This window comes from Felis catus, chromosome D2, assembly GCF_018350175.1.
Source record: "Felis catus isolate Fca126 chromosome D2, F.catus_Fca126_mat1.0, whole genome shotgun sequence".
Lineage (NCBI taxonomy): Eukaryota > Metazoa > Chordata > Mammalia > Carnivora > Felidae > Felis > Felis catus.
In genome coordinates, this window is record NC_058378.1 from 34283918 (window position 1) to 34309661 (window position 25744).

The following is a 25744-nucleotide window of genomic DNA, read 5'->3' on the forward strand; positions in this document are numbered from 1 at the left end:
CATAGACGGAAATCAATGGGGCCAGGGGTCAGCAGGAAGTGACTGCAGGATCTAGATTAGAGGTCACTAATGCGTCACTCTCAATCGCATCTCAGCTAGTGGGACCATAACGTGATCAGAACGGGGAGCGGGGTAAAAAGGCAGAAATGCACTAAAACCTGCGGAGGCTCTCAGGCAGCAGCCACGACGGGAGAGGCCGTGGCGCATGCGCGGCATCCGGGTTCTTGCGCGCGCATCTACTGCAGACGTGGCAGAAGGAGGGTCCGGCCCTGGAGCGTGGGGGAGGAGCTTCCGGGGGCGACGCTCAGGCCCCCTCGGAACCGGAAGTTGGGCCTGGGATCCTTGACGTTAGGAACGAAGTCGAACCTGGATCTGGAGCCGGGTGAGGAGTGGCATCGGGAGGTTGGTGGGTAGGACAGCAGGGGAGAAGCCGGGGTATCACTGGCCTGATCGGGGTCCCGTCCGAGAAGGAAGGGAGGAGCCTGGGGGCGGGGCACGGAGAGAGACCCTCACCTCACGCATCCACAATCCTGAATCAGTCCTAGACCCTCCCTTCTTTCCTCCCGGCCCAGATTCCGGCTCCCGCTTCCTGCCCCAAGCCTGTTGAAGGGCGCGAGACGCTCGATCTCCATGCTTAATGGACCAGCCCTCTCGTCGTGGCCCGAGAAGCTAGCTTGACTTCTTGGTCTTGATTCCCGGCGCTCCCAGCCTCCACAGCTCGACTACCTTCAGAGTTCTAGGAAGCTTGCCCCGCCCCCTGGGTTGTCACCCTCGGCTGTCTACCCAGAATGAAGTCCAGACTTGAGCCTTACTCCAAACTCTTGGGTGTGAGATTATTTCCTGGCGAAGAAGCTCCTTTCCTCCGCTCCCCGCCCCCACACTGATTTAGGAAGATACAGGGGCAGGGGACATCTGTCAAGCTTAGTGTTTGTGACCTGTGCAAGGTTTAGGATTTGGAAGAACAGCTCCTGAGATGGGTTTAAGATTAAAGAATTCTAGTCCAGGAGCAGCTCAGCTTTTCTATTATCAAGATGACCCTCTTTAGCAAATGGGAGAGGCCCATTGTTCCACTACAGCATCTGTGAACTCTCCTGCTTCCTGTGCCCCATCTGTGTATAGGGTAGTTGAATGATAAGGCGTTCAGATGTGATCAGATAGTCTTGTTCTTGGAAGGACCCCGGAAAGGCTCTCACATTCATTCCTCTGTTGCTGGGTGAGATTGTCATAATTTTAGTGGTGGCCTATATTCATGACAAACATAAGGAGAGCAGAAACGGGATAGTTGGGAGAAGTGATGGGATTTGGAATACTCCAAATCTGCTTGAAGTCCCTCTGCTTGAAGGATAGGTGAATGATCTTTTTACATGAAATCTTCGTCATTGATCCTTGAACTGTTTTCCTAGGTTGTTGTGAGAAGTTTTTGTTCCTGGCCTGCACTTACTGGTGTCTGTTACCTTGCTAGAGTTTTGGGTGTCCTTTGCATTTAATGATTTTAATGCTTTAGTTTTCAAATCCATATATTCTTTTGGTGGAAAGACTGGGGATGGAGTAGCATTTGAATTATTGCAGTTCAGCCAAAGAATTTATTTCTCTGATCAGTTACTCTAGAATTTGTCTTTTGAGGAGGGAATTTAACTGCTCTGTTTTGTATGTGTAGCCTGAGTGATGGAAAATGACTAGCACTTTAGAGGGTATTCAGTGTTTGTTGAATGAATGGATTCTAGGGTGAATGAATGGGAAGTGGGAACATTGTTTCATTTACTTATAATATCACAGTAGTTCATCAGTGGCAGGACTCGTTGTGTGACTAGACACTAGAAATCATACCACTGGGGAATGGAGGCTATTCCCCATTCCATTGGGGCCTATCTGAAGTTGAAATTTATACCCTCCTGGCAGTGACAAAGCATGGGGTTCACAGTAACAAATCCTTACTTTGAGGAGGTAATGTGGCTACTGGCTGGGGCAGAAAATTACAAAGATCTTGTGGTAGTATGGGAACAATTAGGCTGATAACTGCCTGATAAGGTCAGTCCTTTTTTTTATCTATACTTTCTACCCTGAATAGTTGTTCTCTCTTTAGGAAGTTGATTTTGACTAATATCTCTCTTCTCTCTCATCTATTAGGTGAGACCAAGTTGGGGATGCACTCATAATGAACGTCAACCAGTCAGCTCCACCTGTGCCGCCATTTGGGCAGCCCCAGCCTGTCTACCCAGGATATCATCAGTCTGGCTATGGTGGGCAACCAGGGTCCACAGCACCCCCAACTTCCTATGGAGCCTACAATGGCCCAGTACCAGGCTATCAGCAAACACCTCCCCCAGGTATGTTTCCAAGTTTCCTTTGAGTTTAGGAGGGGAATCAGTAGTGTTCAAGCTGGGTGGTATTGCCTTACGGAAGCTGCCTAGAGAGTTGGGATGACTGGGATTGAGGAACGTGCCTCTGGCTCTCGGTTACGAGAACTCTGTGGGCAGTCTTCCCTTCCCTGTTTTTACATAAGTTCTGCCTTAAGACATCTAATGGAAGCACATCTTCCAGGTTCAGTGGCAGTTCATTTCATGTGAGTGTCATCCTGTATGTATAGCCTCAACTGGCTGCTTTGTTCACAGCTGGATGGAAAGGTTGTGGTCACAGCTCTTTCAGAGCCTGTGACCAGGATTGAATATTTCCTGTTGACCTAAAGTCTCCCTGAAATCACTTGTTCTGCATGTATATTGGTAATACCTGTCATTGGATTAATGGTTCTATTTATAAATGACCCTGGGACATGGGAAACTAATTCGTGGATAAAAAGTGTGGTGTTTGTGTGTCTAAATTTTGGTGCTTCTCATATCTTTCTGCTGATACCATTTTTTGCCTTTGCTTGAGTTTCCTCTGCTTCTTAGATGCTCTGTAATATCAGGACAATAAGAGAAGACTAATCTGCTGCCTTAGGATCAGTGTTTGCCTTTTACATTGCTTTTTCAAGAAGAGCAGCTGGTACTCTACAGACTGTCCATAAGGCTTTTTGGAAAATGGTTAACAGCAGATCTTTGGTTAGGCTAGCTGAAGAGTTAATGCCAAATGCTTTATGCATAACTTTTTAAGATAGTAAATTCCATACAAGGATATGGGAAAAAGAAGGCACCAAGAAAGCATAGGTAAGATTTGGGAAATGAATGAAGTATTACCGTTTTAATTATGATTTTGAGAAAAAAAATTGTCAAGTGGTGAGATTAGGTCTCAGGTCTTTGGAAGAGCCTTATTCTGGGTTGAGACTTTGGCTGGACAGAGTCCACCTCTGATCTGTCATGTCCTGGCTTATCAGGATGGAGTTTGGCATTGCCTCAATGGGAAGTTTTATTATTGAAAGGAAAACCTATCTGGTTCTGGGATGGCTAGTGAACGGGTTCAGATTAATTAACCTGTAGGCAGGTTCTAAATTGTCTAATTGTCTAATCTCTATTGAGTAACAGAGCAAAAGAAAAACAATTGTTTGAACAGGGGTCAGCAACATTTCCAAAGTGATGTGCCGAGTAACTAATTCCCTGCATTTCATGTGGGAAGGATGGTTGGGGATAGTATTCAGAAAGGATGGTCGGGGGTAGTAGAAGTAGCTTTGATAGGAGCTCTGAGGAGCAAAAGGGCTGGGGTACAGCTTTTGTGAAGACAAAGGTGGCACCACTAGTGAGATGGCAAGTCAGCTGTCCTGACTGAACCACTGGGCAGAGTCTCCAACCTGAGATTACTTTCCTGAGCCATGTAATATTGGGAACGTCAACACTTAGAAGTGGATGGTTAGGATAAGTAGAATATATGAAAAAGAGGTTGGCAGAATAGTCTCCCCAACAGGAGCCTGTCTTTACAAATTAGTTCAGTTTATTACTTGATCACCTTCTGTGCTACCTTTCTCATATGTTCAAAGTTTCTGAGTTCTGGAGTAGGATCTTTTCCTTAAAAGAGTTGACTTTTTGGGGCACGTGGCTGACTCAGTCAGTGGAGCATGCGACTCTTGATCTTGAGGTTGTGACTTTGAGCCCCATGTTGGGTGTAGAGATTACTTAAAAATAAAATCTTTTTTTTTTTTTTTTAAAAGAGTTGACTTTTTGTCTAGGGTAAGAACATTAGACTGTCCTGGATTGTATGAAAGTGTATGGTGATTGCAGGAAGCCCTTATGTTCTTGTGGCTCTAGTTACAGCTTCACGTATAGTATATCTGTCTAGAAGAGTGGAGACTCTCTGACTGGGCGTCCATGTTCAGAATCTGCTGTAGCTGGAGTTGCATGTTCATGGTATCCTTTTGATATCAAAGCTGTGGCACTGGGCCAGTGAAGCTCTGAGCTTATTAATTCTTGCTTTATATTCCTTGCTCAGGGTGGAGAAGAAAGTTATTTCCCAATTGCTTAGTTTCTGTCCTTTACCCTCAGGTGTGTCAAGAGCCCCACCTTCTTCAGAGGCACCTCCAGCCTCAACAGCACAGGCCCCTTGTGGCCAGGCTGCTTATGGCCAGTTTGGCCAAGGAGATGTACAGAATGGGCCGAGCTCCACTGTTCAGATGCAGAGGTATGTATTTGGGTCAACCTAAAATCGGTCTGATGAAATTAGAAGGATTAGGAATGGATGAGGGCCTGTTTCTTTTTTCTTCACTTTCTCTTAGATCCTTTTTTCTCTTCCCTCTACTTTTTTGTATTTTGTTTTCATTTTTCCAGATTATGGGTGCTGCTGTTGTCTACTCCATAGATCATTAACCCATCTTCGTACCTGAGTTCTTTTGTATATTCTTTCTGTGAACTTGAGTTTTTTTTCTTGACTAGACATATATCTTCAATAATTGTTGCAATCATACTGAGCCTGCCCTCAGGGAGAATCAGGAAGAAAGGATCTCAGAATTGTTTATGTCTCTTCTGACTTCTCCCTTTCCTCTAGATCAGGCAGTTAGTAGGACTTACTGGATAAGTTTGGGTGTGACCAGTTTTGAAAAGAAAGATACTCAAAGAAAAACCACATAAATGATAAAAACTTTGGTGGTACATGATCCAATAAACACCTGTCTTTGTATGGAAGTCCATTAAGGGAAGGCAAGTCATCTCTGTTGGACTATTGTTTGTTTTTTGGTAAACAAAGGATAAAGTATAACTGTGAGTAGGGTGTGTGGTAATGGAAGAGTCACTTTCTGACATTTTTATTGGGTGTCCAGAATATACATTTTTAGCATCAGATGTTAGCATCGGAAAGACCCTGGGAAGTGCTCCCTAATCTTGTGTGTTAGAAAACACTGAGAATCAGTATAAGAAATTCATTCATTCATTCATTCAGCCACTCAAAAATATTTATTTTGTATTATTATGTGTTGGATGTTGTTCTACAGGTTGGAGATAAAGCAGCAAACAAAACAGACCGAATCTCTGCCCTGGTGGAATTTATAGTCTAGTGGAGTACACAGAAGATAACAAGTAGACAAATATAAATAAGAAATAAAACAGAGTAGGGATATACAGAATGTCTGGTGAGGAGGTAGGGAGCTGTTTTAAATACATTGGTCAAGGAAAGCCTCTCTGAAGTGATGTTTGAAACTTCTGTGAAATGACTCAGGGAGCTATCCAAAGATCTGGGAGAAGAATGTCTTGGATAGAGGAAACAAGTGTAAAGGCTCTGATGGAGAAATTAATTTAGTGGGTGTGAGAAAGAGCAAGAATGCCACCGTGACTAGAGCAGAATGGAGTGTGGAGGAGATATGGTAGAAATATAGTCAAGAGCCGTATCATGTAGTGCTTTGTAAGTCATAGTAGGAAGTATAAATTTGATTTTAGTTGGAGTGAGAAGCCATTGGAGAGTTTTAAGCTGGGGAGTAACACATTTACATTTATTTGTTTGTTTATGCAATAGATCTTTTCATTATTATATAAAACACAGAAAAATCCATACAGAACAAATGTATGGCTTAGGAAATTATTGTAAAGTGAATACCCTTGTAACTACAACCCAGATGAAGAAATAGAAAGAACTCCGCCACATGCCCCAAAAGCCCCTTCCACGTGCCTCAATTCAGTCATAACTCTCTCCTTATCCTCATGAGTAATGATTATCCTCTTATAGTAACCACTTTGTTGTGTTTTTAAAAATAGTTTACACCCAAATGTACATCCCTAGATACCACAGTTTAGTTTTACCTGTTTAAAAAACCAAAAAACAATTTGATGTGTCTTTAAGTTGATAGGTTCTCTTTCTTTCTTTCTTTCTTTCTTTCTTTCTTTCTTTCTTTCTTTCTTTCTTTCTTTCTTAGAGAAAGAGCAAGCGAGGGAGGGGCAAAGAGAGAGGGAGATAGAGAATCCCAAGACTTGGGGCTCAATCTCACAAACCGTGAGATCATGATCAAAGCCGAGATCAAGAGTCAGATGCTTAACTGACTGAGCCACCCAGGCACCCGCCATCCTCCATCTCTTTCTTTTCTTTCTATTTATCTATTGAAGAACTGAAGCCAATTGACCTGAAGAGTTTCCCACAGTCTTGATTCTTCTGGTTCCAAATTCATATTACAGTTCAACATGTTCCTCTTTTCTCTGTATTCTCTGCAAATTGGCAGCTGGATCCAGAGACTTGCTTTCTTAATATCTTGTCTTTTTTTTGTAATGTTAGCAGTTGTTGGAGCTTAATACATATGTATATTAATTCCTTGGGTTTTCAAAATGGTGATACTTTTGAATTCTTTTGTTTTTCATTTAATTGTTTGAATACTGTTACAGTTTTCCTCTTGTGTTGTTTGGTTACTTGTGCAGCTCATATAGGTTAAATGCTTGCTTCTTTACCTTTATTTCCAAGTTTATAAGGGAATGAATTGGTCCTTTGTTACCTACTGAAGGTGACCTCTTCTTTTTTAATGTTATTTCTTTTTTTTTTTTTTAATTTTTTTTTTCAACGTTTTTTATTTATTTTTGGGACAGAGAGAGACAAAGCATGAACGGGGGAGGGGCAGAGAGAGAGGGAGACACAGAATCGGAAACAGGCTCCAGGCTCCGAGCCATCAGCCCAGAGCCCGATGCGGGGCTCGAACTCACGGACTGCGAGATCGTGACCTGGCTGAAGTCGGACGCTTAACCGACTGCGCCACCCAGGCGCCCCTTTAATGTTATTTCGAATTTACAAATTTAAACATACATATTTTTATTTATTTAAACTGTTTATTCATTTTTTTTCAATGTTTTTTATTTATTTTTGGGACAGAGAGAGACAGAGCATGACGGGGGAGGGGCAGAGAGAGAGGGAGACACAGAATCGGAAACAGGCTCCAGGCTCCGAGCCATCAGCCCAGAGCCTGATGCGGGGCTCGAACTCACGGACCGCAAGATCGTGACCTGGCTGAAGTCAGACACTTAACCGACTGCGCCACCCAGGCACCCCAAAATGTTTATTCATTTTTGAGAGAGAGAGAGAGAGTAGGGGAGGGGCAGAGAGAGGGGGGGACCAAGGATCTGAAGCAGGCTCTGTGCTGACAGCAGCCCTGTGCAAGCCCTATGCTGGGCTCGAACTCGTGAACCATGAGATCGTGACCTGAGCCGAAGTTGGACGCTTAACCAACTGAGCCACCTAGATGCTCCTAAACATATATATTTTTTAAAGTTTTTATTTATTTATTTTGAGGGAGAGAGTGAGGAAGAGAAAGAATCCCAAGCAGGCTCCATGCTGTCAGCCAGAGCTGAACACGGGGCTCTATCACACAAAACATGACATCATACCTGAGCTGAAATCAAGAGTGAGATGTTTAACCAACCAAGCCACCCAGGCACCCTGAATTTAAACAAATTTGATGGGTTTTGGGGCACTTGGGTGGTTCAGTCGGTTAAGCATCCTGACTTCAGCTCAGGTCATGATCTTGCATTCATGAGTTCTGCACTGGTGGCACAGAGCCTGCTTGGGATTCTCTCTCTCTCTCTCTCTCTCTCTCTCTCTCTCTGCCACACCCCACTCAGGTTCTTTCTCTCTCTCTGTTTTTCTCAAAATAAACTTTAAAAAAAACATATTTGATGGGTTTCAATCCACTGCAATTATCATCATTATTGAAGTTTAGAGTGTTCCATCTCTGACCAATGGGAGCTTCTTCAAGTTGACTCCTGAGTACTTCTGACATGGCCCTAGTAGTCTTTGAGAATGATAAGATGTCTTAGGATTGTCTTACACATTTTAAGCCCCAGACCAGGAATTAGGCATTTTTCCAAGAAATCCTTTATTTTGGTGGTGATAAATGACACTTTGTGGCCGTAATCTGGGCACTAGGCACGTTCACTGATTGGTCACTCCTGGGCCTTTACAGTAAGCATAGCTAGGAAACACATATCTACATATCTATAGATATCTACATATACATGTTTAAATTTGTACTTCCAATTCAAGACTACAGAGCCTTTACTTAACCTATTATACCTGTATCTCTTCTTTTTCTTAAGGCTGTGGGGATGATGGAATTAGAATACTGAAATATGCCATAATTTCTCATTTACTTTATCCCTTATTGTACACAGCAGTCTCAGTACAACAATACTAACACTATCACAAATGTGATTACTAAAAACAGTATCTTTTTAAAATTTTGCATATAGTCTCCTCATTCTGTAATAATTTAAAAACATATACTATATATATCTATACTAGATATATATACATATATGTCTTTCTTTCAAAAATAAAAATAAACATCAAAAATTTTTTAATTGGATTCTGGTGATGGTTGCACAGCTCTAAATTTACAAAAAATTGTTGAATTGTACGCTTAAAAGGAATGAATTTAATGGTATACAAATTGTGTTTCAAAGCTTTTTTATTTTTATTATCATTATTTTTTTAATGTTTATTTATTTTTGAGAGAGAGAGAGAGAGAGAGAGCATGAGAGGGGGAGGGGCAGAGAGAGAGGGAGACACAGAATCTGAAGCGGGCTCCAGGCTCTGAGCTGTCAGCACAGAGCCCGATGGGGGGCTCATACTCACGAATCATGAGATCATGACCTGAGGTGAAGTTGGACGCTCAACCTACTGAGCCACCCAGGTGCCCCATGTCAAAGTTTTTTTATTTTATTTTATTAAAAAAATTTTTTTTTAATGTTTATTTATTTTTTGAGAGAGACAGAGACAGAATGCAAGTGGGTTGGGGCAGAGAGAGAGGGAGACACAGAATCTGAAGCAGGCTCCAGGCTCCGAGCTGTCAGCACAGAGCCTGACGCGGGGCTCTAACTCATAAGCTGTGAGATCATGACCTGAGCTGAAGTCGGACGCTCAACCGACTGAGCCACCCAGGTACCCCTTTCAAAGCTTTTTTTTTTTTTTTTTTTTTTTTTAATGTCTATTTATTTTTGAGACAGAGAGAGACAGAGCATGAACGAGGGAGGGTCAGAGAGAGAGGGAGACACAGAATCTGAAGCAGGCTCCAGGCTCTGAGCTGTCAGCACAGAGCCTGACGCGGGGCTTGAACTCACGGACTGTGAGATCATGACCTGAGCCGGAGTTGGCCGCTTAACCGACTGAGCCACCTAGGCGCCCCTCAAAGCTTTTTTAAAAAATGTCATCTTGGGTGGCGATATCTTTGGAGTATCTCTCAGAAGCAAATGTGAAACAACCACACTCCCTCAACCCAGGCTGTAAAGGATTCTCAGAGAGAAAAAAAAAATTGATTAGACTAAATAGAGACTATTAAAAGAGAGCAGATAGTAGACTAGTGCCTTGAAAGGACTAAGGGAATGTAATTGTCAATGTAGAATTAGGTACCTGGCTAAGAGAGAGTACAAATACAGATATTTACAAACTGACTGAGAGTTTACCATGTATCGACCTTGGTTGAGAAAATTATCAAGGGATAGACTAAGGAAAGAAAGGAAAATTAACCCAGGAAGAAGAATCTTTAAAGAGAAAGGGAATAGGAACTAAAGACATGGAGATAGAATATAGACCAATTCTTTTGTAATGCTTGGCTAAAGAAGGAGCAAAAGCTTGAGGGAGGTCTGAGGTTTTAGGGCAATTTTATTTGATTGCATTTTTGAAGACAACTTAATTGAGATATAATTCACATATCATGTAGTTCATCCATTTAAAGTGTACAATTCAGAGGCATCTGGGTGGCTCAGTCAGTTGAGCGTCTGACTCTTGATTTCAGCTGAGGTCATGATCTCACAGTTTGTGAGTTTGAATCCCCACATCAGGCTATGCTCACAGCGTGGAGCCTGCTTGGGATTCTCTGACTCCCTCTCTCTCTCTGCCCCTCCCCGCTTGTGCTCGCTCTCTCTCAAAAATAAATAAACTTAATAAAAAATAAAGTGTACAGTTGAATGGCTTTTAATATATTCACAGATAATGTGCAACCATTACAATTTAGAATATTTTCATCACCTCAAGAAAAAACACCATATCCTTTAGCTCAGTAGCTACCATTATTTAGCTATTTCTTCAGTCCCCCACTCTCTCAACCTTAAGCAACCATTACAGTAGTCTCCCTTCTGCAATCCAGAAGCAGATGATCCTCTTTCTGACATACTGTCAGAGGGTCAATAGTAGTTCAATACTTCTTCACAATGCCTACATCATTCACTTCACTTCATCTCATCGCGTAGGGACTTTATCATCTCACATCATCACAAGTAGTGTGAGTACAATATAAGATATTTTGAAAAAGAGAGGAAACATATTAAAAAGCTATCCAACCTCATAAATAATGAGAAAAGTACAAATCAAAAGCCGTAACAAGATTCTATTCTATTATGTATCCATCAAAGTGGCAAAATTAAAAAGTCTGAGAGTCCCAAATATTGCTGGACTATCAGAATAACAGGAACTCTTTATCCACCGGTGATCAGATGCAAATTAGAACAACTACTTTGGGAAAATAGCTTGGAATTATTTGTTAAAATTAAAGATAACAGGGGTACCTGGGTGGCTCAGTTGGTTGAGTGACTTCAGCCCAGGTCATGATCTCACAGTGTGTGAGTTTGAGCCCTGCATTGGGCTTTCTGCTGTCAGAATGGAGCCCACTTGGGATCCTCTGTCCCCCTTTCTCTCTGTACCTCCCCCACTTGTGCTCGCTTGCTCTCTCTCTGTCTCTCAAAAATAAACATTAAAAAAAAATAAAGATATACATACCTTATGACCCAGCAACTCATTCATAGATACATGCCTTAGAAAAATTCATGTATATATATATATATATATATATATATATATATATATATGAAAAATTCATGTATATAAACAGGTATATGAGTGTTCATAGCAACATTGTTTGTAATATTAAAAAATTAGAAAAACCTAGAGATCTACATTAAAATACTTAAGTAAATCATGGCATATTTATTTAGCAGACTAACATTTAGTGATGAAAGGAAATGCTACATGCAACAGCATAGATGAATTTCATAATCATGGTTGAACAAAAGGAGGAAAACTCAAGGAGTATATGTGAAGTGATTCTGTTTACAAAAGTGTAAAAAAGTGACAGAACTGGTACCTGGGTGGCTCAGTTGGTTGAGCGTCCAACTCTTGATTTTGGCTCAGGTCATGATCTTGCTGTTTGTGAGATTGAGCCCCATATTGGGCTCTGTGCTGACAGTGTGGAGCCTACTTGGGATTCTCTCTCTCTCCCTCTCTCCCCACCACCCCCACCCCCCACTCGTGCTCCATCTCAAAATAAATAAAATAAATATTTTTTTAAAAAGTGACAGAACTGAACTATGTTGTTTTAAAGACAAGGGAATGATTATTAGGAAGTTACCTCTGGGAGAAGAGAGAGGGCTGTGATGGAGGGGAGGAGCACTGGGCCTTTGGGTGCTAATGTATTCTATTTCTTGACCTGGTTTTTAGTTACATTGGTGTTTGTATTATAATTATTCAACAGTAAATACTTGTTTTATGTTTTTTTTTTTTCTATTTATGTTACACTTCATAATTAAACAGTAAAGTACATTGAACTAAGATCGGGTCTGGGCTCTAGTTCTAGCCTAGTTTGCCACTTACACTCTTCATGTCTTACTTTTCTATCTGCTGTGTCCTCATTTTGCTGTGAGGATTACATTAAATAAAGCACTTAGAAATAAGGTGGCATTTTATTATTACTCAGGCATGTGATGGAATAACATTGGGTAGTTGATAGTATTATCCATATTAATGGAGTAGTAACCATGAAATATAATTATTCTGACAAGGATTTATGGGCTTAGGCTATGGAGCTAACAGTATGTTTGGTGCTATGGAAGACAAAAAATGCAGAGCCCAACAAAGGACAACAAATGCAGAGCTGCTCTCTCAGGGAGATAAGGTTCACTAGCATAACACTCAGAAAATAGTAATTGAATGAATGAATGAAAGAAAACTGTTAAACTACAAGACTAATATAATAAATATATTATATTTATTATACAAAATATAATAAAGTACAAGTTGTTTAGTAGAGACAAAATAAGCAGGAAGAGTAAATCAGAATTTAAGTGTAACTGATTATTGTTGTGAAGAGTTTGATTCACTCTTGAAATCTCATATGGAGCTTTTATGTATAATCTATGTTGTAGATTTCTGCAGTAATATCAACATAAAACACCACTTTAGTTACTAGTTGATATGCAATGCTACTGGAATGATTTTGTATTTATATTTTAATGTGCCATCTGATACCATGGGAATGTCCAGTGTCGCTATCCAAGTAATGAGGCTTTGCTAGATAAACCTGGCTAGAAGGCTCTCTGGTTTGTGTCCTGTTTTCCTGGTCCCTTTCTGGTAGAGCTGGCATCATCTTTCTGATTAGTACAGAATGTCAAACTCAGATGACTTACTCTGCTCTTAACACCTTTAGCCAGGATAAAGTAATAAGTACTTTGATTGTTTAACTCTGTTGAGTCAGAGGAGGTGACAATCTAACTAGTAGAATAAATAATACCTGATCTGAGGGTGCTTGGCATATGTTTGTGGAGTGAACCTAATGGAAAACAAGATTTTCCATGAATAATCATAGTGTGGATCATCAGGAATGTAATACATCTACAAATATACAAAAACATGAAGCCATAAAAGAGCCCAGGATGACAGGAAGATGCTGTAGAACAGTATAGTTTCCTGTATGATGTGGAGCTCCTGCCAACTTTGAAGGGTTTCCCAGCCTACTTGTTACCTCTGCCTTCCTTGTATTTACAGGTTCCCTGGGTCTCAGCCATTTGGGTCAGTCCCATTGGCCCCTGTGGTCAGCCAGCCAGCTGTGCTTCAGCCCTTTGGCCCTCCCCCGACAAGTGCACAGGTGACTGCTCAGCTGGCAGGAATGCAGATCAGTGGTGCTGTGGCTCCAGCCCTTCCCCCTGTGGGGCTGGGCTATGGTGAGTACTGATGACCCCAGGATTGTTATTTTCCCCTTCTTTTTAAATATATATATTTTTAATGTTTATTCATTTTTGAAAGAGAGAGACAGACAGAGTGTGAGTGGGGAGGGGCAGACAGAGAGGGAGACACAGAATCCAAAGCAGGCTCCAGGCCCCGAGCTGTCAGCACAGCCTGATTTGGGGCTTGAACTCACAAACCGTGAGATCATGAGCTGAGCCGAAGTTGGACACTTAACTGACAGCCACTCAGGTGCCCCTACCTTCCCCTTCTTTTTAAAAGCATCAGACTCTGGTGTATACCCGAATCCCTTTTATTTCTTGTGCTTCTGAGGGCCAGCCGATAGGAATGGTCATTCCTGCCCCTCTCATGTGGAAAGGGGAAGGCAAAATGACTAGGGTTCTGACTGTATCTCTTCTACTTCTCAGGCCCACCAACATCGCTGGCCTCAGCCTCAGGAAGTTTCCCCAACTCTGGTCTGTATGGCTCCTATCCTCAGGGCCAGGCTCCTCCCCTTAGCCAGGGCCAGGGTCATCTTGGGGCCCAGCCTCCCCAGCGATCTGCCCCACCACAGGCCTCCAGCTTCACATCCCCAGCTTCAGGGGGTCCTCGGATGCCTTCGATGACTGGTCCACTCCTGCCTGGACAGGGTTTTGGGGGGCCCTCTGTGAGCCAGCCCAACCATGTGTCCTCACCTCCTCCTCAAGCTCTGCCTCCTGGCAGCCAGATGACTGGGCCCCCAGGACCACCACCACCTATGCACTCCTCCCAGCAGCCAGGCTATCAGCTGCAACAAAATGGTAAGTTTTTCCCAAGGTCTGTCTAGAAGCCAAAGGCTTCAACTATTCAGTTGTTTTTGTTTGTTTAATATTGCTTGCTAAGCGGTGAACTAGATGGGTAGCTTCAGGGTATTATTACTAGGATGCAGGATTTATAAGACATTCTTTTTTCTTTTAGTTCAGATAGTGTGGTCTTTCTCTGAATGGTCATTACCTCTATACTTATAGGAGTCTAGTCATTTCCCTGAGGCCTTAAGAAGAGATCGGGGATTTTGAATTTATCAACCTGTGCCCTTGTCTTTCAGGTTCCTTTGGACCAGCCAGGGGCCCTCAGCCCAATTATGGAAGTCCCTACCCAGGAGCATCCACTTTTGGCAGTCAGCCTGGGCCTCCTCAACCACTGCCTCCTAAGCGCCTGGATCCTGATGCCATCCCAAGCCCTGTAAGTAGATACTTATGTGGTCCTAGGGAAGGAGTTTGTGGCTGCCAGATAAGTGAGTCAACCTAGATGAGATGTTTGCCTAGCGTTTTCTGATTATTTTCCCTTTTCATTTATCTTCTGTTAGGTATAGAACCTAGATGTAATTTTTGACTCTTTGAACTGGAACTTGAGGCCCCAGAAATCTTTTGGGGGCACTTTTACTCTATAGCTGGGCAGGGAAGAAAGCAAAGCTAAGATTGATCAGTAGTGTCAGTAGACAGCTGGGTTGAGTACTGCCTTCTGTCACTATTGGACATAGCATGGTAACCTCTACCCTTCTGTGGAGTAGTAGCTGGGTCCAGGTCTTGTCCTTTTAGATTTAGTAGGCTAGCAGTCTTCTTAATGGGTAGATCTGGTAGGAATTCTCTGATGGTAGGTGTTAAGAGAAGGAAAGCCTCATTGTTTCTCTGTGCCCCTAGTTGGACAGTGTTTTAGGAAGAAACCTCCAGTACTTTTGTTGGTTAGAATCCTGCTGTGTGGATGGGGGAAAAGTGATCTACAGTTTATAAGGGCAATGTGGGGAAGCTGCTTCTCCCAGGAGGGGGGTGAATTTCACTCTTACAGCCATCATCAGAATCCTTAGGGCTTCCTTATCCTACTTGGAATAGAGGCTGGGACTGTACTCCCAAGTGGGGGCTATTTTATAGTTCTGTCTGCAACATTTGCTATGTCAGTTACCTCACCATGCTTAGCCATTGTCATATTCCATTCTGTTCTCTTTCCTCTTCCTTTGGGGAATTACCATGGTGAAGGACCCTTTTGGCTAAGAGCGACCCTAGAGGATTAAGCAGCCCCTCCTTTTCGTCTCCTTCAGGGAGAAGTAGAATCTGGGTTGGATGTGAGGAAAGGCTTCTTTAAGCATAAGCACGGTCCTTAGATGGGAGTTTGGCCTTTTGGGGGGAACATCCCTCTTCTTCCTTCTTAAGATTTCTCCCATTCAGCCCCTCTCTCTAAAACTTGCTTCCTATTTGCCACTTTATCTTTCTACATCATAGTCTGAGCCATTAAAGCCTCTGTGTTGGGCCAGAGAGCCCTGGAATTTCTGACCTAGAGGGGGCCTGATTTCAGCAGTATGAGCTGGGCTCCAGCTATTCATGTCTAATTCATCAGGGTCAAGAGAAGTAACATCTGCTTCTTGTTCTTTTGTCTCCCTCCCTGTATTCCCCTGCTGCCTTTATTATTAAAACACTAAAAGCAACTCAATGAGCTGCCTCCTCAGCAGAAAACCAGGCACAGAATAGACCCTGATGCCATTCCTAGTCCAGTAAGTGCAGGGGGTGGTGTGTGTGTGCGTGTCATCCCTGTGTTAATGCCACCCATGCATGCCTGTGACCTCATCTTCACCTCATCCACCATGTCCATCCCTCTCCACCCTCTTCCCTTAGTCCTTCTAGACCCTCGCTTTTACAAACCAGAAGGATGTGCATGTCTCAAGTCACCATGTAATGAAATAACAAGCTGTTTGGCAGTGCCTTGAGTATGGGGTGGTAGAAGACCAGGCTGTAAGGTGGCATGTTAAGCTTTGGTTTTAGTTCTGCTGGGTCCTCCAGGAGCCTGCATGTGACATTTGAAGGAACAGGACAAAGTTGAGTAGTAGGTCCTTCTCCTTTGGGACTGATATGTCTACAGCTTGTGGAAAAACTTTGGGTAGGTGACTACTAATGTACAAGTTTGGGATACTGGTATTTCTCACAGGGGAAGAGACTACTGGTTTGGGAAAGTGTGGGCCACTTTCTCATCTGGAGAGTCTATTTGACTCTGATATATTTCTAAGCTTCAACTCTTTCTCCTATGTAATATGGAGTCTTATTCTCCCTTTACTTTTTCTGGTTTTACAAACCATCTTGAAGTACTGACCAAAGGTCATCAGCCTACACAAAGATCTGATTACCAGCTTTGCAAAATCTTTTTTTTTTTTTTCCTTTCCTTTGCTGGATCTGTCAAAATGTGGGGGACTGAGGATTGGGCTTGTAAGGATTGGGTACTTAATCCTCTTCTCCCATATTTACACACGGATGCTTACCTGAAAATAAGGCAGCATCTGCTTCCTCACCTTACCTGTTCATTTCTGTTTAATCCTCTCCTCACCCTGTCCCTTCTACTTTCATTGAGTGTAGAGTCATTCCAGGTAGATTTCATTTTTACATGGTTATCGTTGTCTGTTTTCCTGCTCTGACTCAGAATGTGTCTTGGTGAGAGGAGTGGGTGGGGGGGGCATGTAATGTGGGAGGGAAGTGAAATCTGATATATTTGAAGGTTTGTGATGAGAGCTGGAACTTTCCTGGAGTGGGGGGAATAATGGGGTGGTCACCACTGATTGGGGGTCAGGGCAATTCATAAAGAAGCCCTTTCTCAGTGTTGACTGTACAGCATCTTGCTACTGATTATAGAGCGGAAGATTGGCATTATAGCATTTTATGTGATCTCCAGAACGAGAGCAGGCCTGGTGCATGAGGTGTTCTTAGTAAATTACTAGTTTCTGTGCAGTAGCTCTAGCCTTTCTTTCTCCTGGTTTTCTAGGACCTGGTACTTCCCTTCTTGTGTCACCCTCACTCATTTCATTTCTTCCCTACAGATTCAGGTTATTGAGGATGACAGGAACAACCGGGGTTCAGAGCCATTTGTTACTGGAGTACGGGGCCAGGTGCCACCCTTAGTCACCACCAACTTCCTGGTGAAAGACCAAGGTAAGAAGGGTATTAATTCCTTCCTGTGAGGGCCTTTTCTCCAAGATTATCAGCTTATGGATAGGGCTTCTGTTAGTCTTTAATCAGAGACCAGTCCCTCTAGGGGAAAAGCTGCCATCAGCTCTAGCATATGTCGGGGTGATGAGGTGGATCAGCAATGGAGAGGTGGTGTCTAGAGGGATTCTGTGATCTGACTTAGGTTTTCTACCTCCTACTTCAGGGAATGCAAGTCCCCGATACATCCGATGCACATCCTATAATATCCCTTGCACATCTGACATGGCTAAACAAGCCCAGGTGCCTCTAGCAGCTGTCATCAAGCCACTGGCAAGGCTGCCACCAGAGGAGGTGAGTCAGGGAAGGGACTGGAGTATAATGAAAGGGAGGAAGAGAAGGGGGAGGAAAAGAGGGGGCCTAAGACTTCTTCCTGAAAGTGATTCTAGCAGTCACAATGAAAGAAGTCCTGGTTGGGCAGGAAGGGAGAGTATCTCAATAGCTTTCTACCCAAGGGCCCATGCCTGATGGGTGTGGGTGTGATGAGAGTAAAAGCCCAAGAAGTTGTTGGGTGGGAGCATGGTCCATATGGGAAACAAACTGAAAAGAGGCAGGGCCAACTTGTAGGGGAGGAGACAGCTGAATGCAGAAGCCTTACCGTCATCTCCAGATGATTACAGGTACATCATTCTACTTTTATTCTATACTGTCCTAACATCCCTGGTGAGTTAGGGAATGTTAGGAAATCATATAAGGGAAAAAGGTAGATCAGGGTCCACTAGTCCTTCTCTTATCTGGCTTGGGCCCTGATTTTTCACCTCAATACCTGAAATCAGCAAGAAAAGAGAGAGAGAGAACTTGTCAGCTGCTCTGCCAGGCTTTGGCAGGAAAGTCTGTTTATGCCTGGCTTAATGAATTTAGAGTGGATTTCTCTATAACTGGCTCACTTTACATCTTGCTTCTCTGTCTTGCACTGTGTTTTTCTCTTTCTCTCTGGATCTCAGTGGGGATGGTTAGACATTTAGCTGCTGGTCTCTTATCTGTAGCATGGCATCTAGTTGAGACAATGGTAGATGTCACAGATATCCAGGGATGGGGAGGATCAGTGTCATAAATACCTGGTTGGGGAAGGAAGCAGAGTCAAGATCCCTAGGGCAAGAGTGAAGAGAATTGAAGATAGGGCCTGAAACGAGAATCCTAGGGAATCTTTGGCTTTCTCCTTATATGCTTATAGCAGCCCCTGATTTGTTAGTGCCACTTTCACAGTTCTCTTTCAAGAAGAGGAGTTGTGGAGATGAGGAGTAAGAAGAGGGGACTATAGAATTTGAACTCTTAGGGACATTCCTGTGCCTGGTACCCTCATCGTTTGTCTTCATTCCCTTTCACTGTATTCCCTCCTCAGGCAAGGTATCTCAACCATGCCCTTCTCCCCTCCAGGTTGTTCTTCTTCATCTACTGCCACATGTCTCAACCCGCTGTAGCTTTCCTTTGTCTGAGCCCCTCCCCTTTGCTCCTTAGGCTTCACCGTATGTCGTGGACCATGGGGAATCTGGCCCTTTGCGCTGCAATCGCTGCAAAGCATATATGTGCCCCTTCATGCAATTCATTGAGGGAGGGAGGCGCTTCCAGTGCTGCTTTTGCAGTTGTATCAATGATGGTATGTTCACAGAGGCTGGGATTTGGGGGGGGGGGGGTGTTCTGAATTGCATCTTCATTATTCTCTTTCTAGTTAGATAGGTAAGGTTCCCTTATTCAGGAACTGTGGAAGTAGGGCACATATGGGGATGTGGGGTGGTAGAGTGAGCTTAGCCAGTGCAAGACTACTAAGATTGAGAGTGAACATTTGAGTAATATCCTGACGTACTCCCCACAGTTCCCCCCCAGTATTTTCAACATCTGGATCATACCGGCAAACGTGTGGATGCTTATGACCGTCCTGAGCTATCGTTGGGCTCTTATGAATTCTTGGCCACTGTAGATTACTGCAAGGTAAGAGAAAGTAGCATGGGGAGGAGAAGTGGGTGGAAGACAGTGAGACAGCTGAGAATTGCTGTGTTCATTTTCCTCACCCTTTCATTGTCCCCTCTGATATTGACTTCTCTGTAGTCAACTAGCCTGCTTACCAATGCCCTTCTCTCCCCAACATTTCCTTCCTTTGCAGAACAATAAGTTTCCCAGCCCTCCTGCCTTTATCTTCATGATTGATGTCTCCTACAATGCCATCAGAAGTGGTCTTGTTAGGCTCCTCTGTGAGGAGCTCAAGTCACTGTTAGATTTTTTACCTAGGTGAGACTTATGGAGCCAGGGTTCTTTTTTTGGATAATCACTGGGGTGGGGGTGGGTTCTGGTTGACTCAGTAGGTGGAGAAGGTGGCCAAGTATGGGTAACAATGTTACCTTCTACAGGGAGGGTGGAGCAGAAGAGTCAGCAATCCGTGTTGGCTTTGTCACCTATAATAAGGTGCTCCACTTCTACAATGTGAAAAGCTCATTGGCCCAGCCACAGATGATGGTTGTATCTGATGTGGCTGACATGTTTGTGCCACTGCTGGATGGCTTCCTGGTCAATGTCAGTGAGTCTCGGGCAGTCATCACCAGGTAAGAGCCAGATTGTGGGGATAAAGTGGGAATGGGGTAGAGACAATCAGAGAAAGTCAGTCGAGCAGAGGGGTCAGCAGATGGACAGGGACTGTGCCTCAGGAACTTTCAGTATGGGGTGGGGGGAACATGATTCTTCAGTGAATTGAGGGCTAAGGCATTGAATCTGGATAGCAATTTTGATTGCCTCCCATCATCTATCTTTTCAGCTTATTGGACCAGATTCCTGAAATGTTTGCAGACACAAGAGAGACAGAGACAGTATTTGCTCCAGTTATCCAGGCTGGGATGGAGGCTCTAAAGGTAAGGCTAGAACCCTGGCAACTTCTCTGCCTCACTTTCTTCTGACCATCTTACTCCCTGGGATATAACTTTCTTTAGTGATTGATGACTGCCCAATGAGTCAGCGTATCTGACATAATTGGCACCAAATAAATGATGAGGGAAGGGATGAATGAATAGCTGAATAAAGGAAAGAATGAACAAGTAGTCCTCTCTTTCCTAGGCTGCTGAGTGTGCAGGGAAGCTGTTTCTGTTCCACACCTCCCTGCCCATTGCAGAGGCCCCAGGGAAACTGAAGAACAGAGACGACAGGAAGTTGATCAACACAGACAAGGAGAAGGTGTGGGATTGGGAGATGGGGGGAGAACTTTCTATTACAGAGGAAGGTGGTGACTCTTCATAATGTAGTACTTTTTTTTTTTTTATGTGTATTTATTTTTGAGAGAGTGTGAGCATGAGAGGGGGAGGGGCAGAGAGAGGGAGACAGAGGATCTGAAGATGGCTCTGCAATGACAGCAGAGAGCTCTACGTGGGGCTGATGCTCACAAACCATGAGACCATGACCTGAGCTGAAGTCGGACACTCAGGGGCCCCCACAATGCAATACTCTCAACTTTCTTGAGGGGGACTGGGATGAGACACTCTCCCCTTTCACATGTCAGGTCCATGACTGCCAACCTTCTCCAGTGCTCCCACACCTCTCTACCCCATCTCATCCCAAAGCGCTCGATAGATTCTTCTTCTTCTTTTTTTTTTTTTTTTAATTTTTTTTTCAACGTTTTTATCTATTTTTGGGACAGAGAGAGACAGAGCATGAACGGGGGAGGGGCAGAGAGAGAGGGAGACACAGAATCGGAAACAGGCTCCAGGCTCTGAGCCATCAGCCCAGAGCCTGACGCGGGGCTCGAACTCACGGACCACGAGATCGTGACCTGGCTGAAGTCGGACGCTTAACTGACTGCGCCACCCAGGCGCCCCGATTCTTCTTCTTTTTTTAATGTTTATTTTTGAGAGAAAGAGGGAGAGTGTGAGTGGGGGAGGGGCAGAGAGAGAGGGGGACACAGAATTTGAAGCAGGCTCCAGCTCTGAGCTATAAGCACAGAGCCTGATGTGGGGCGCAAACTCATGAACCGTGAGATCATGACCCGAGCCAAAGTTGGATGCTCAACTGATTGAGCCACCCAGGTGCCCCTTGATAGATTCTTCTTTTTAAGAGAATGTTCTACTACTCCAGCAAATGCTTATGAGGTAGATCTGAAGTCTTACATATATTTGAATATCCCATATTAAATATACAGTTTTCAAATAGGGTAGAGCTGAGATATTCGAATGTTTTCTCCTGTTCCTTCCCAGACTCTGTTCCAGCCTCAGACAGGTGCCTATCAGACCCTGGCCAAAGAGTGTGTGGCCCAAGGCTGCTGTGTAGACCTCTTCCTCTTCCCTAACCAGTATGTGGATGTGGCCACGCTCTCTGTTGTACCCCAGCTCACTGGTGGCTCTGTCTACAAATATGCTTGCTTTCAGGTAGGGCATGGGACTCTGGGTGGCAGGTGGAAGCCGGACAGACAATGTCTGCCTACGTGTGGAGCAGCTCTTTAGCTGCTGACTCATTAATAGGAATACTGTTGGAGGAGAAGACCCCATAATGTAAAGAAGAGAGTAACAAGGGTAGTGGTTAGGAGCATGGGGTTGGAATCAGTCTTCAGCTGTTATTCTGGCCCTCCCAGAATACTCACTATATAACCTAGGAGAAATTACTTATTTTTTCTTTGTTTCTTCATCTGTGAAATGGGATTTCTACCCAACCCCCCATTTTTCTGAGCGATAGAGAGGCAAATGGAGAGGGAGAGAGAGAATCCCAAGCAGGTTCCATGTCCGGCGTGGAGCCTGATGCAGGGCTCAATCCCATGACCGTGAGGTCACACCCAAGCCAAAATCAAGAGTCGAGCCCTCAACCGACTGAGCCACCCAGGTGCCCCTATAAAATGGGATTTTAATGCTTAAGATTTATTATCAGGAATAAGTAGTTATATGTAAAATACTTAATGTAGTACTGGGCTTGTAGCAAATGCTTAAAAGCTATCATTATTATCATCGTCACTGTTACTATGATTCAGCAGCTTGTAGAGTGGAGGGGATGCAGGGAGATAATCTGCAGGGTGTTATGTAGTCAGTGATGTGACTCTGGGCCTGGGGGGGCTGCAGGTGGAGAATGACCAGGAACGGTTCCTGAGTGACCTGCGTCGGGACGTACAGAAGGTTGTTGGCTTTGATGCTGTGATGCGTGTTCGGACAAGCACTGGTCAGTCCTGGTTGGAGAAGAGCAGGTTGGGGGCTAAATCTGGAAGGGAGGCAAGTGGCACCTGTCGTATTTGTAGCCCTGACTCCATCCATGTGGCTTCAGGTATCCGTGCTGTAGATTTCTTTGGGGCTTTCTACATGAGCAACACAACAGATGTGGAGCTGGCTGGGCTGGACGGGGACAAGACGGTGACTGTGGAGTTCAAGCATGATGATCGGCTCAATGAAGAGAGTGGAGCCCTCCTGCAGGTAGCAGGCAGGAGGCAGGGGTTGGGGAGGAACTGTCAAGTTCATTGTACTGGATATAAATAGGCTGCAGGGAAGAGGATAAGAGGTGGGTGGAGAGGACTAGAAGAGGCTGGGGAAGGGATGGCTCATGTCTTTCCTCTATCTTACTAATATAGCAAAGGAGCAGTTTTTCAGAGGGCTTTGGTGAGGGAGGGGTATGAATTCTCCTTTTCTCCCTTCCCCTAGTGTGCTCTGCTCTACACCAGCTGTGCAGGGCAGCGACGGCTCCGCATCCACAACCTGGCCCTGAACTGCTGCACCCAGCTGGCTGATCTGTATCGAAACTGTGAGACTGACACACTCATCAACTACATGGCCAAGTTTGGTGAGGGTAGAGGCAGGGCGAGGGGGGATTGGGGCTGAGAGAAAGGTGGTTGTTGGTGATTCAGCATTCCCGGGTAGGTGTGATGGTGGGAAAGCACATGTGTTGGGATGGCTAGCCAGTGACTGTGCTGTCTGCCTTTCACATCCAGCATACCGGGGGGTCCTAAATAGCCCTGTGAAGACTGTTCGTGACACTCTCATCACTCAGTGTGCCCAGATCCTGGCCTGTTACAGAAAGAATTGTGCCAGCCCCTCCTCTGCAGGACAGGTGGGACAAGCATGTTGGAGGAATTGTTAGGACAAATTTTTGCATTTGGGAGAGACTTCTCATGATTATTAACTTTACTTTGATAACCCCTGCAGTTGATCCTTCCTGAGTGCATGAAGCTACTCCCAGTTTACCTGAACTGTGTGTTGAAGAGTGATGTCCTGCAGCCTGGAGCTGAAGTCACTACTGATGACCGTGCCTACGTCCGACAGCTGGTTACCTCCATGGATGTGGCCGAGACCAATGTCTTCTTTTATCCTCGGCTCCTACCATTGGTGCGACTAAGGGCTGGGGTGTGAGACATTGCACTGAGAAAGGGGCATCATAGAAGGAGGAAGGGAAAGGTTAATATTATCTGTGGTTGACTCTAGTGAATTTGTTTCTAACCTACATTATCTGATGTAATTTTCACACTGAAAGAGTTACTGATTTAGCTTTCTGAAATTTCACGTGTGTGTGGTGAGGGGCAAACTTGCCTTATGGCCCTTGGTAAATAACCTCTTGCCCCTTCCTTTTGTCTAGACAAAGTCTCCCATTGAGAGTGCCACTGAACCACCAGCAGTTCGAGCATCTGAAGAGCGTCTGAGCAATGGGGATATATACTTGCTGGAGAATGGGCTCAACCTCTTCCTGTGGGTGGGAGCAAGTGTCCAACAGGGTGTTGTCCAGAGCCTCTTCAGTGTCTCCTCCTTCAGTCAGATCACCAGTGGCTTGGTGAGGGCAGGAAGTCAAGGGGAATATGGGTGTGGAAAAGCATTTTGTGATATGAGTGGGAGTCAGTAAAGTTTGTATGCTAATCCCCTTTAATAGCAGGGAATCCTTGGAGGGGATGGGGGATGCTGCCATTATTCCGAGGCTTGTTTCAGATAATGAATAATTCTTTGCTGCCCCATTTTGCCTTGACTCAGAGAATTTTACCATAAGGATAAATGAATTTTGTGTTGCAGAGTGTTCTGCCAGTTCTGGATAATCCACTGTCCAAGAAGGTGCGAGGCCTCATTGATAGCTTAAGGGCACAGAGGTCACGGTACATGAAGGTAACACTGATCTAAACTCTGCATTTCTTACCTTGTTAAGTCCTCCCCTGGAATGGGGGGTGGGAGTAAGTGATTGGATAATGGGATTTTAGGGCATGTTTAATTCCTTTTGGCCCTGCCTCATGACCCTGTCTTCTGGCCATAGCTTATCGTGGTGAAACAGGAGGACAAGCTGGAGATGCTGTTCAAGCACTTCCTGGTGGAAGACAAGAGCTTGAGTGGGGGAGCATCCTATGTGGACTTTCTCTGTCATATGCACAAGGAAATTCGGCAGCTACTGAGCTAGAGCAAGTGGGTAAATGGCATAGGGTCCCAGGCCAGCTTCCAGAAAGTACACCAGGATGGCAGAGAAATTGGAACAGTTCCATTATCTTATAAGTCATGTAAGCTGACCTCAATCTCTCTGGGGGGAGGGGGAGGTATAAGGAGACACCTTTCTGGAATCAAGTATCCTACCACTCTGTCATGTCCTGCTGATGGAAGGTGCCCCTGTCCCCTCACTTTACCCTCCTTTTCCTGCTAATCCTGTCGTAATGAATGTAGTTTCTCAGTTCACTGTATATGATTCGGTATTGGGGGATTTGGAGGCACCCAGACTCTGGCAATATTATGTGTCCCCTTAGACCAGCCTCCAAGAAGAGAGGGGCAGGCAGGAAGGAGTGGGAATCCCAGGGGTACTATACGGGGGTGGGTAGGGGCTAATTCAGCTCAGTGTCATCAAAAACTTCCTATATTAGGGACGAAACATTCAGGTGCACAAGAGCTGGGGTATAGACCATAGATGGTGAGAGAAAAGTGGTTGGTCAGTCCTTTTTGGGCCTGGAAGTCAGCAGCCAAGTCAAAGTTGGAGAGTGGTTGATTAGCTCTTCTGTCTCCTGCAATGATTGGTGATCACTAAGTGGATAGAGGCACATTGTCAGAGATGAATGAGCCTGGGAAGTGAGTTGCAAAGAATATTAAGACCTGGGAGAGGTAACAGCCTCTTTCCCAGCTGGAGAGGCTCCAACACTGGATGGTTCTGTTGGGAGCCTGGTCATCAATTTGCAATACCTCACAGAGCCAGCCCCATCCCACTCTGAGCTCCCACTGGAAACACTGCTTCTCCAAGCTGGGAGTTGTTGAGAGGGGAGAGGCAGAGGTGGCTGGAGCTCTGTTCTCTCCTGCCGGGACACCACTCAAGCTCTGGTATTGACAGAGTGGCCGACCGTTATCTTCCAACCTGAACTGGCTGGGGCAGGACAAGGGCTAGGCTTGATGGTGGCCAGGCTTGCCTGCTCCCAGCCTGGGATGCCCCTGCTCCGGACCTCTCATTTCTCTTCATTGGTTTATTTTTCAATGCATCTTTAATTTGTAAAGAAATAAAATAAATTAAGATGTAACAATTAGCTT

The 25744-nt window shown here is 44.5% G+C and overlaps 1 protein-coding gene across 6 annotated transcripts; it reads left to right on the forward strand.

The window, feature by feature from the left end:
• The first annotated feature begins 206 nt into the window (after positions 1-206).
• Positions 207-25740, forward strand: SEC24C (SEC24 homolog C, COPII coat complex component). 6 transcript variants are annotated; one of them, XM_045040984.1, is made up of 25 exons: positions 217-382; positions 573-825; positions 2128-2327; positions 4410-4545; positions 13141-13316; positions 13746-14117; positions 14402-14538; positions 15773-15841; positions 17153-17264; positions 17485-17612; positions 18777-18915; positions 19132-19247; positions 19420-19544; positions 19664-19855; positions 20065-20158; positions 20361-20477; positions 21491-21661; positions 22343-22439; positions 22542-22687; positions 22913-23051; positions 23200-23318; positions 23414-23593; positions 23841-24032; positions 24266-24355; positions 24501-25740. In XM_045040984.1, the coding sequence occupies exons 3-25, from the start codon at positions 2156-2158 to the stop codon at positions 24639-24641; spliced, it is 3360 nt and encodes a 1119-aa protein (XP_044896919.1). In that variant the 5' UTR covers positions 217-382; positions 573-825; positions 2128-2155; the 3' UTR covers positions 24642-25740. The 6 variants fall into 6 exon arrangements, with proteins under 6 accessions (XP_019668858.1, XP_019668859.1, XP_044896919.1 ...); XM_019813300.3 differs by lacking the exon at positions 573-825 and having other exon boundaries at positions 210-382; positions 14025-14117; XM_006937877.5 differs by lacking the exon at positions 573-825 and having other exon boundaries at positions 221-382.
• Positions 25741-25744: the final 4 nt, after the last annotated feature.

Coding starts and splice junctions, on each gene's coding strand:
- SEC24C (XM_045040984.1), top strand. CDS start 2,156: ATGAACGTCAACCAGTCAGCTCCACCTGTGCCGCCATTTGGGCAGCCC. Junction 15,842..17,152: donor CTGATGCCATTCCTAGTCCA/GTAAGTGCAGGG, acceptor TCTTCCCTACAG/ATTCAGGTTATTGAGGATGA. Junction 22,688..22,912: donor AGAGTGGAGCCCTCCTGCAG/GTAGCAGGCAGG, acceptor CCCTTCCCCTAG/TGTGCTCTGCTCTACACCAG.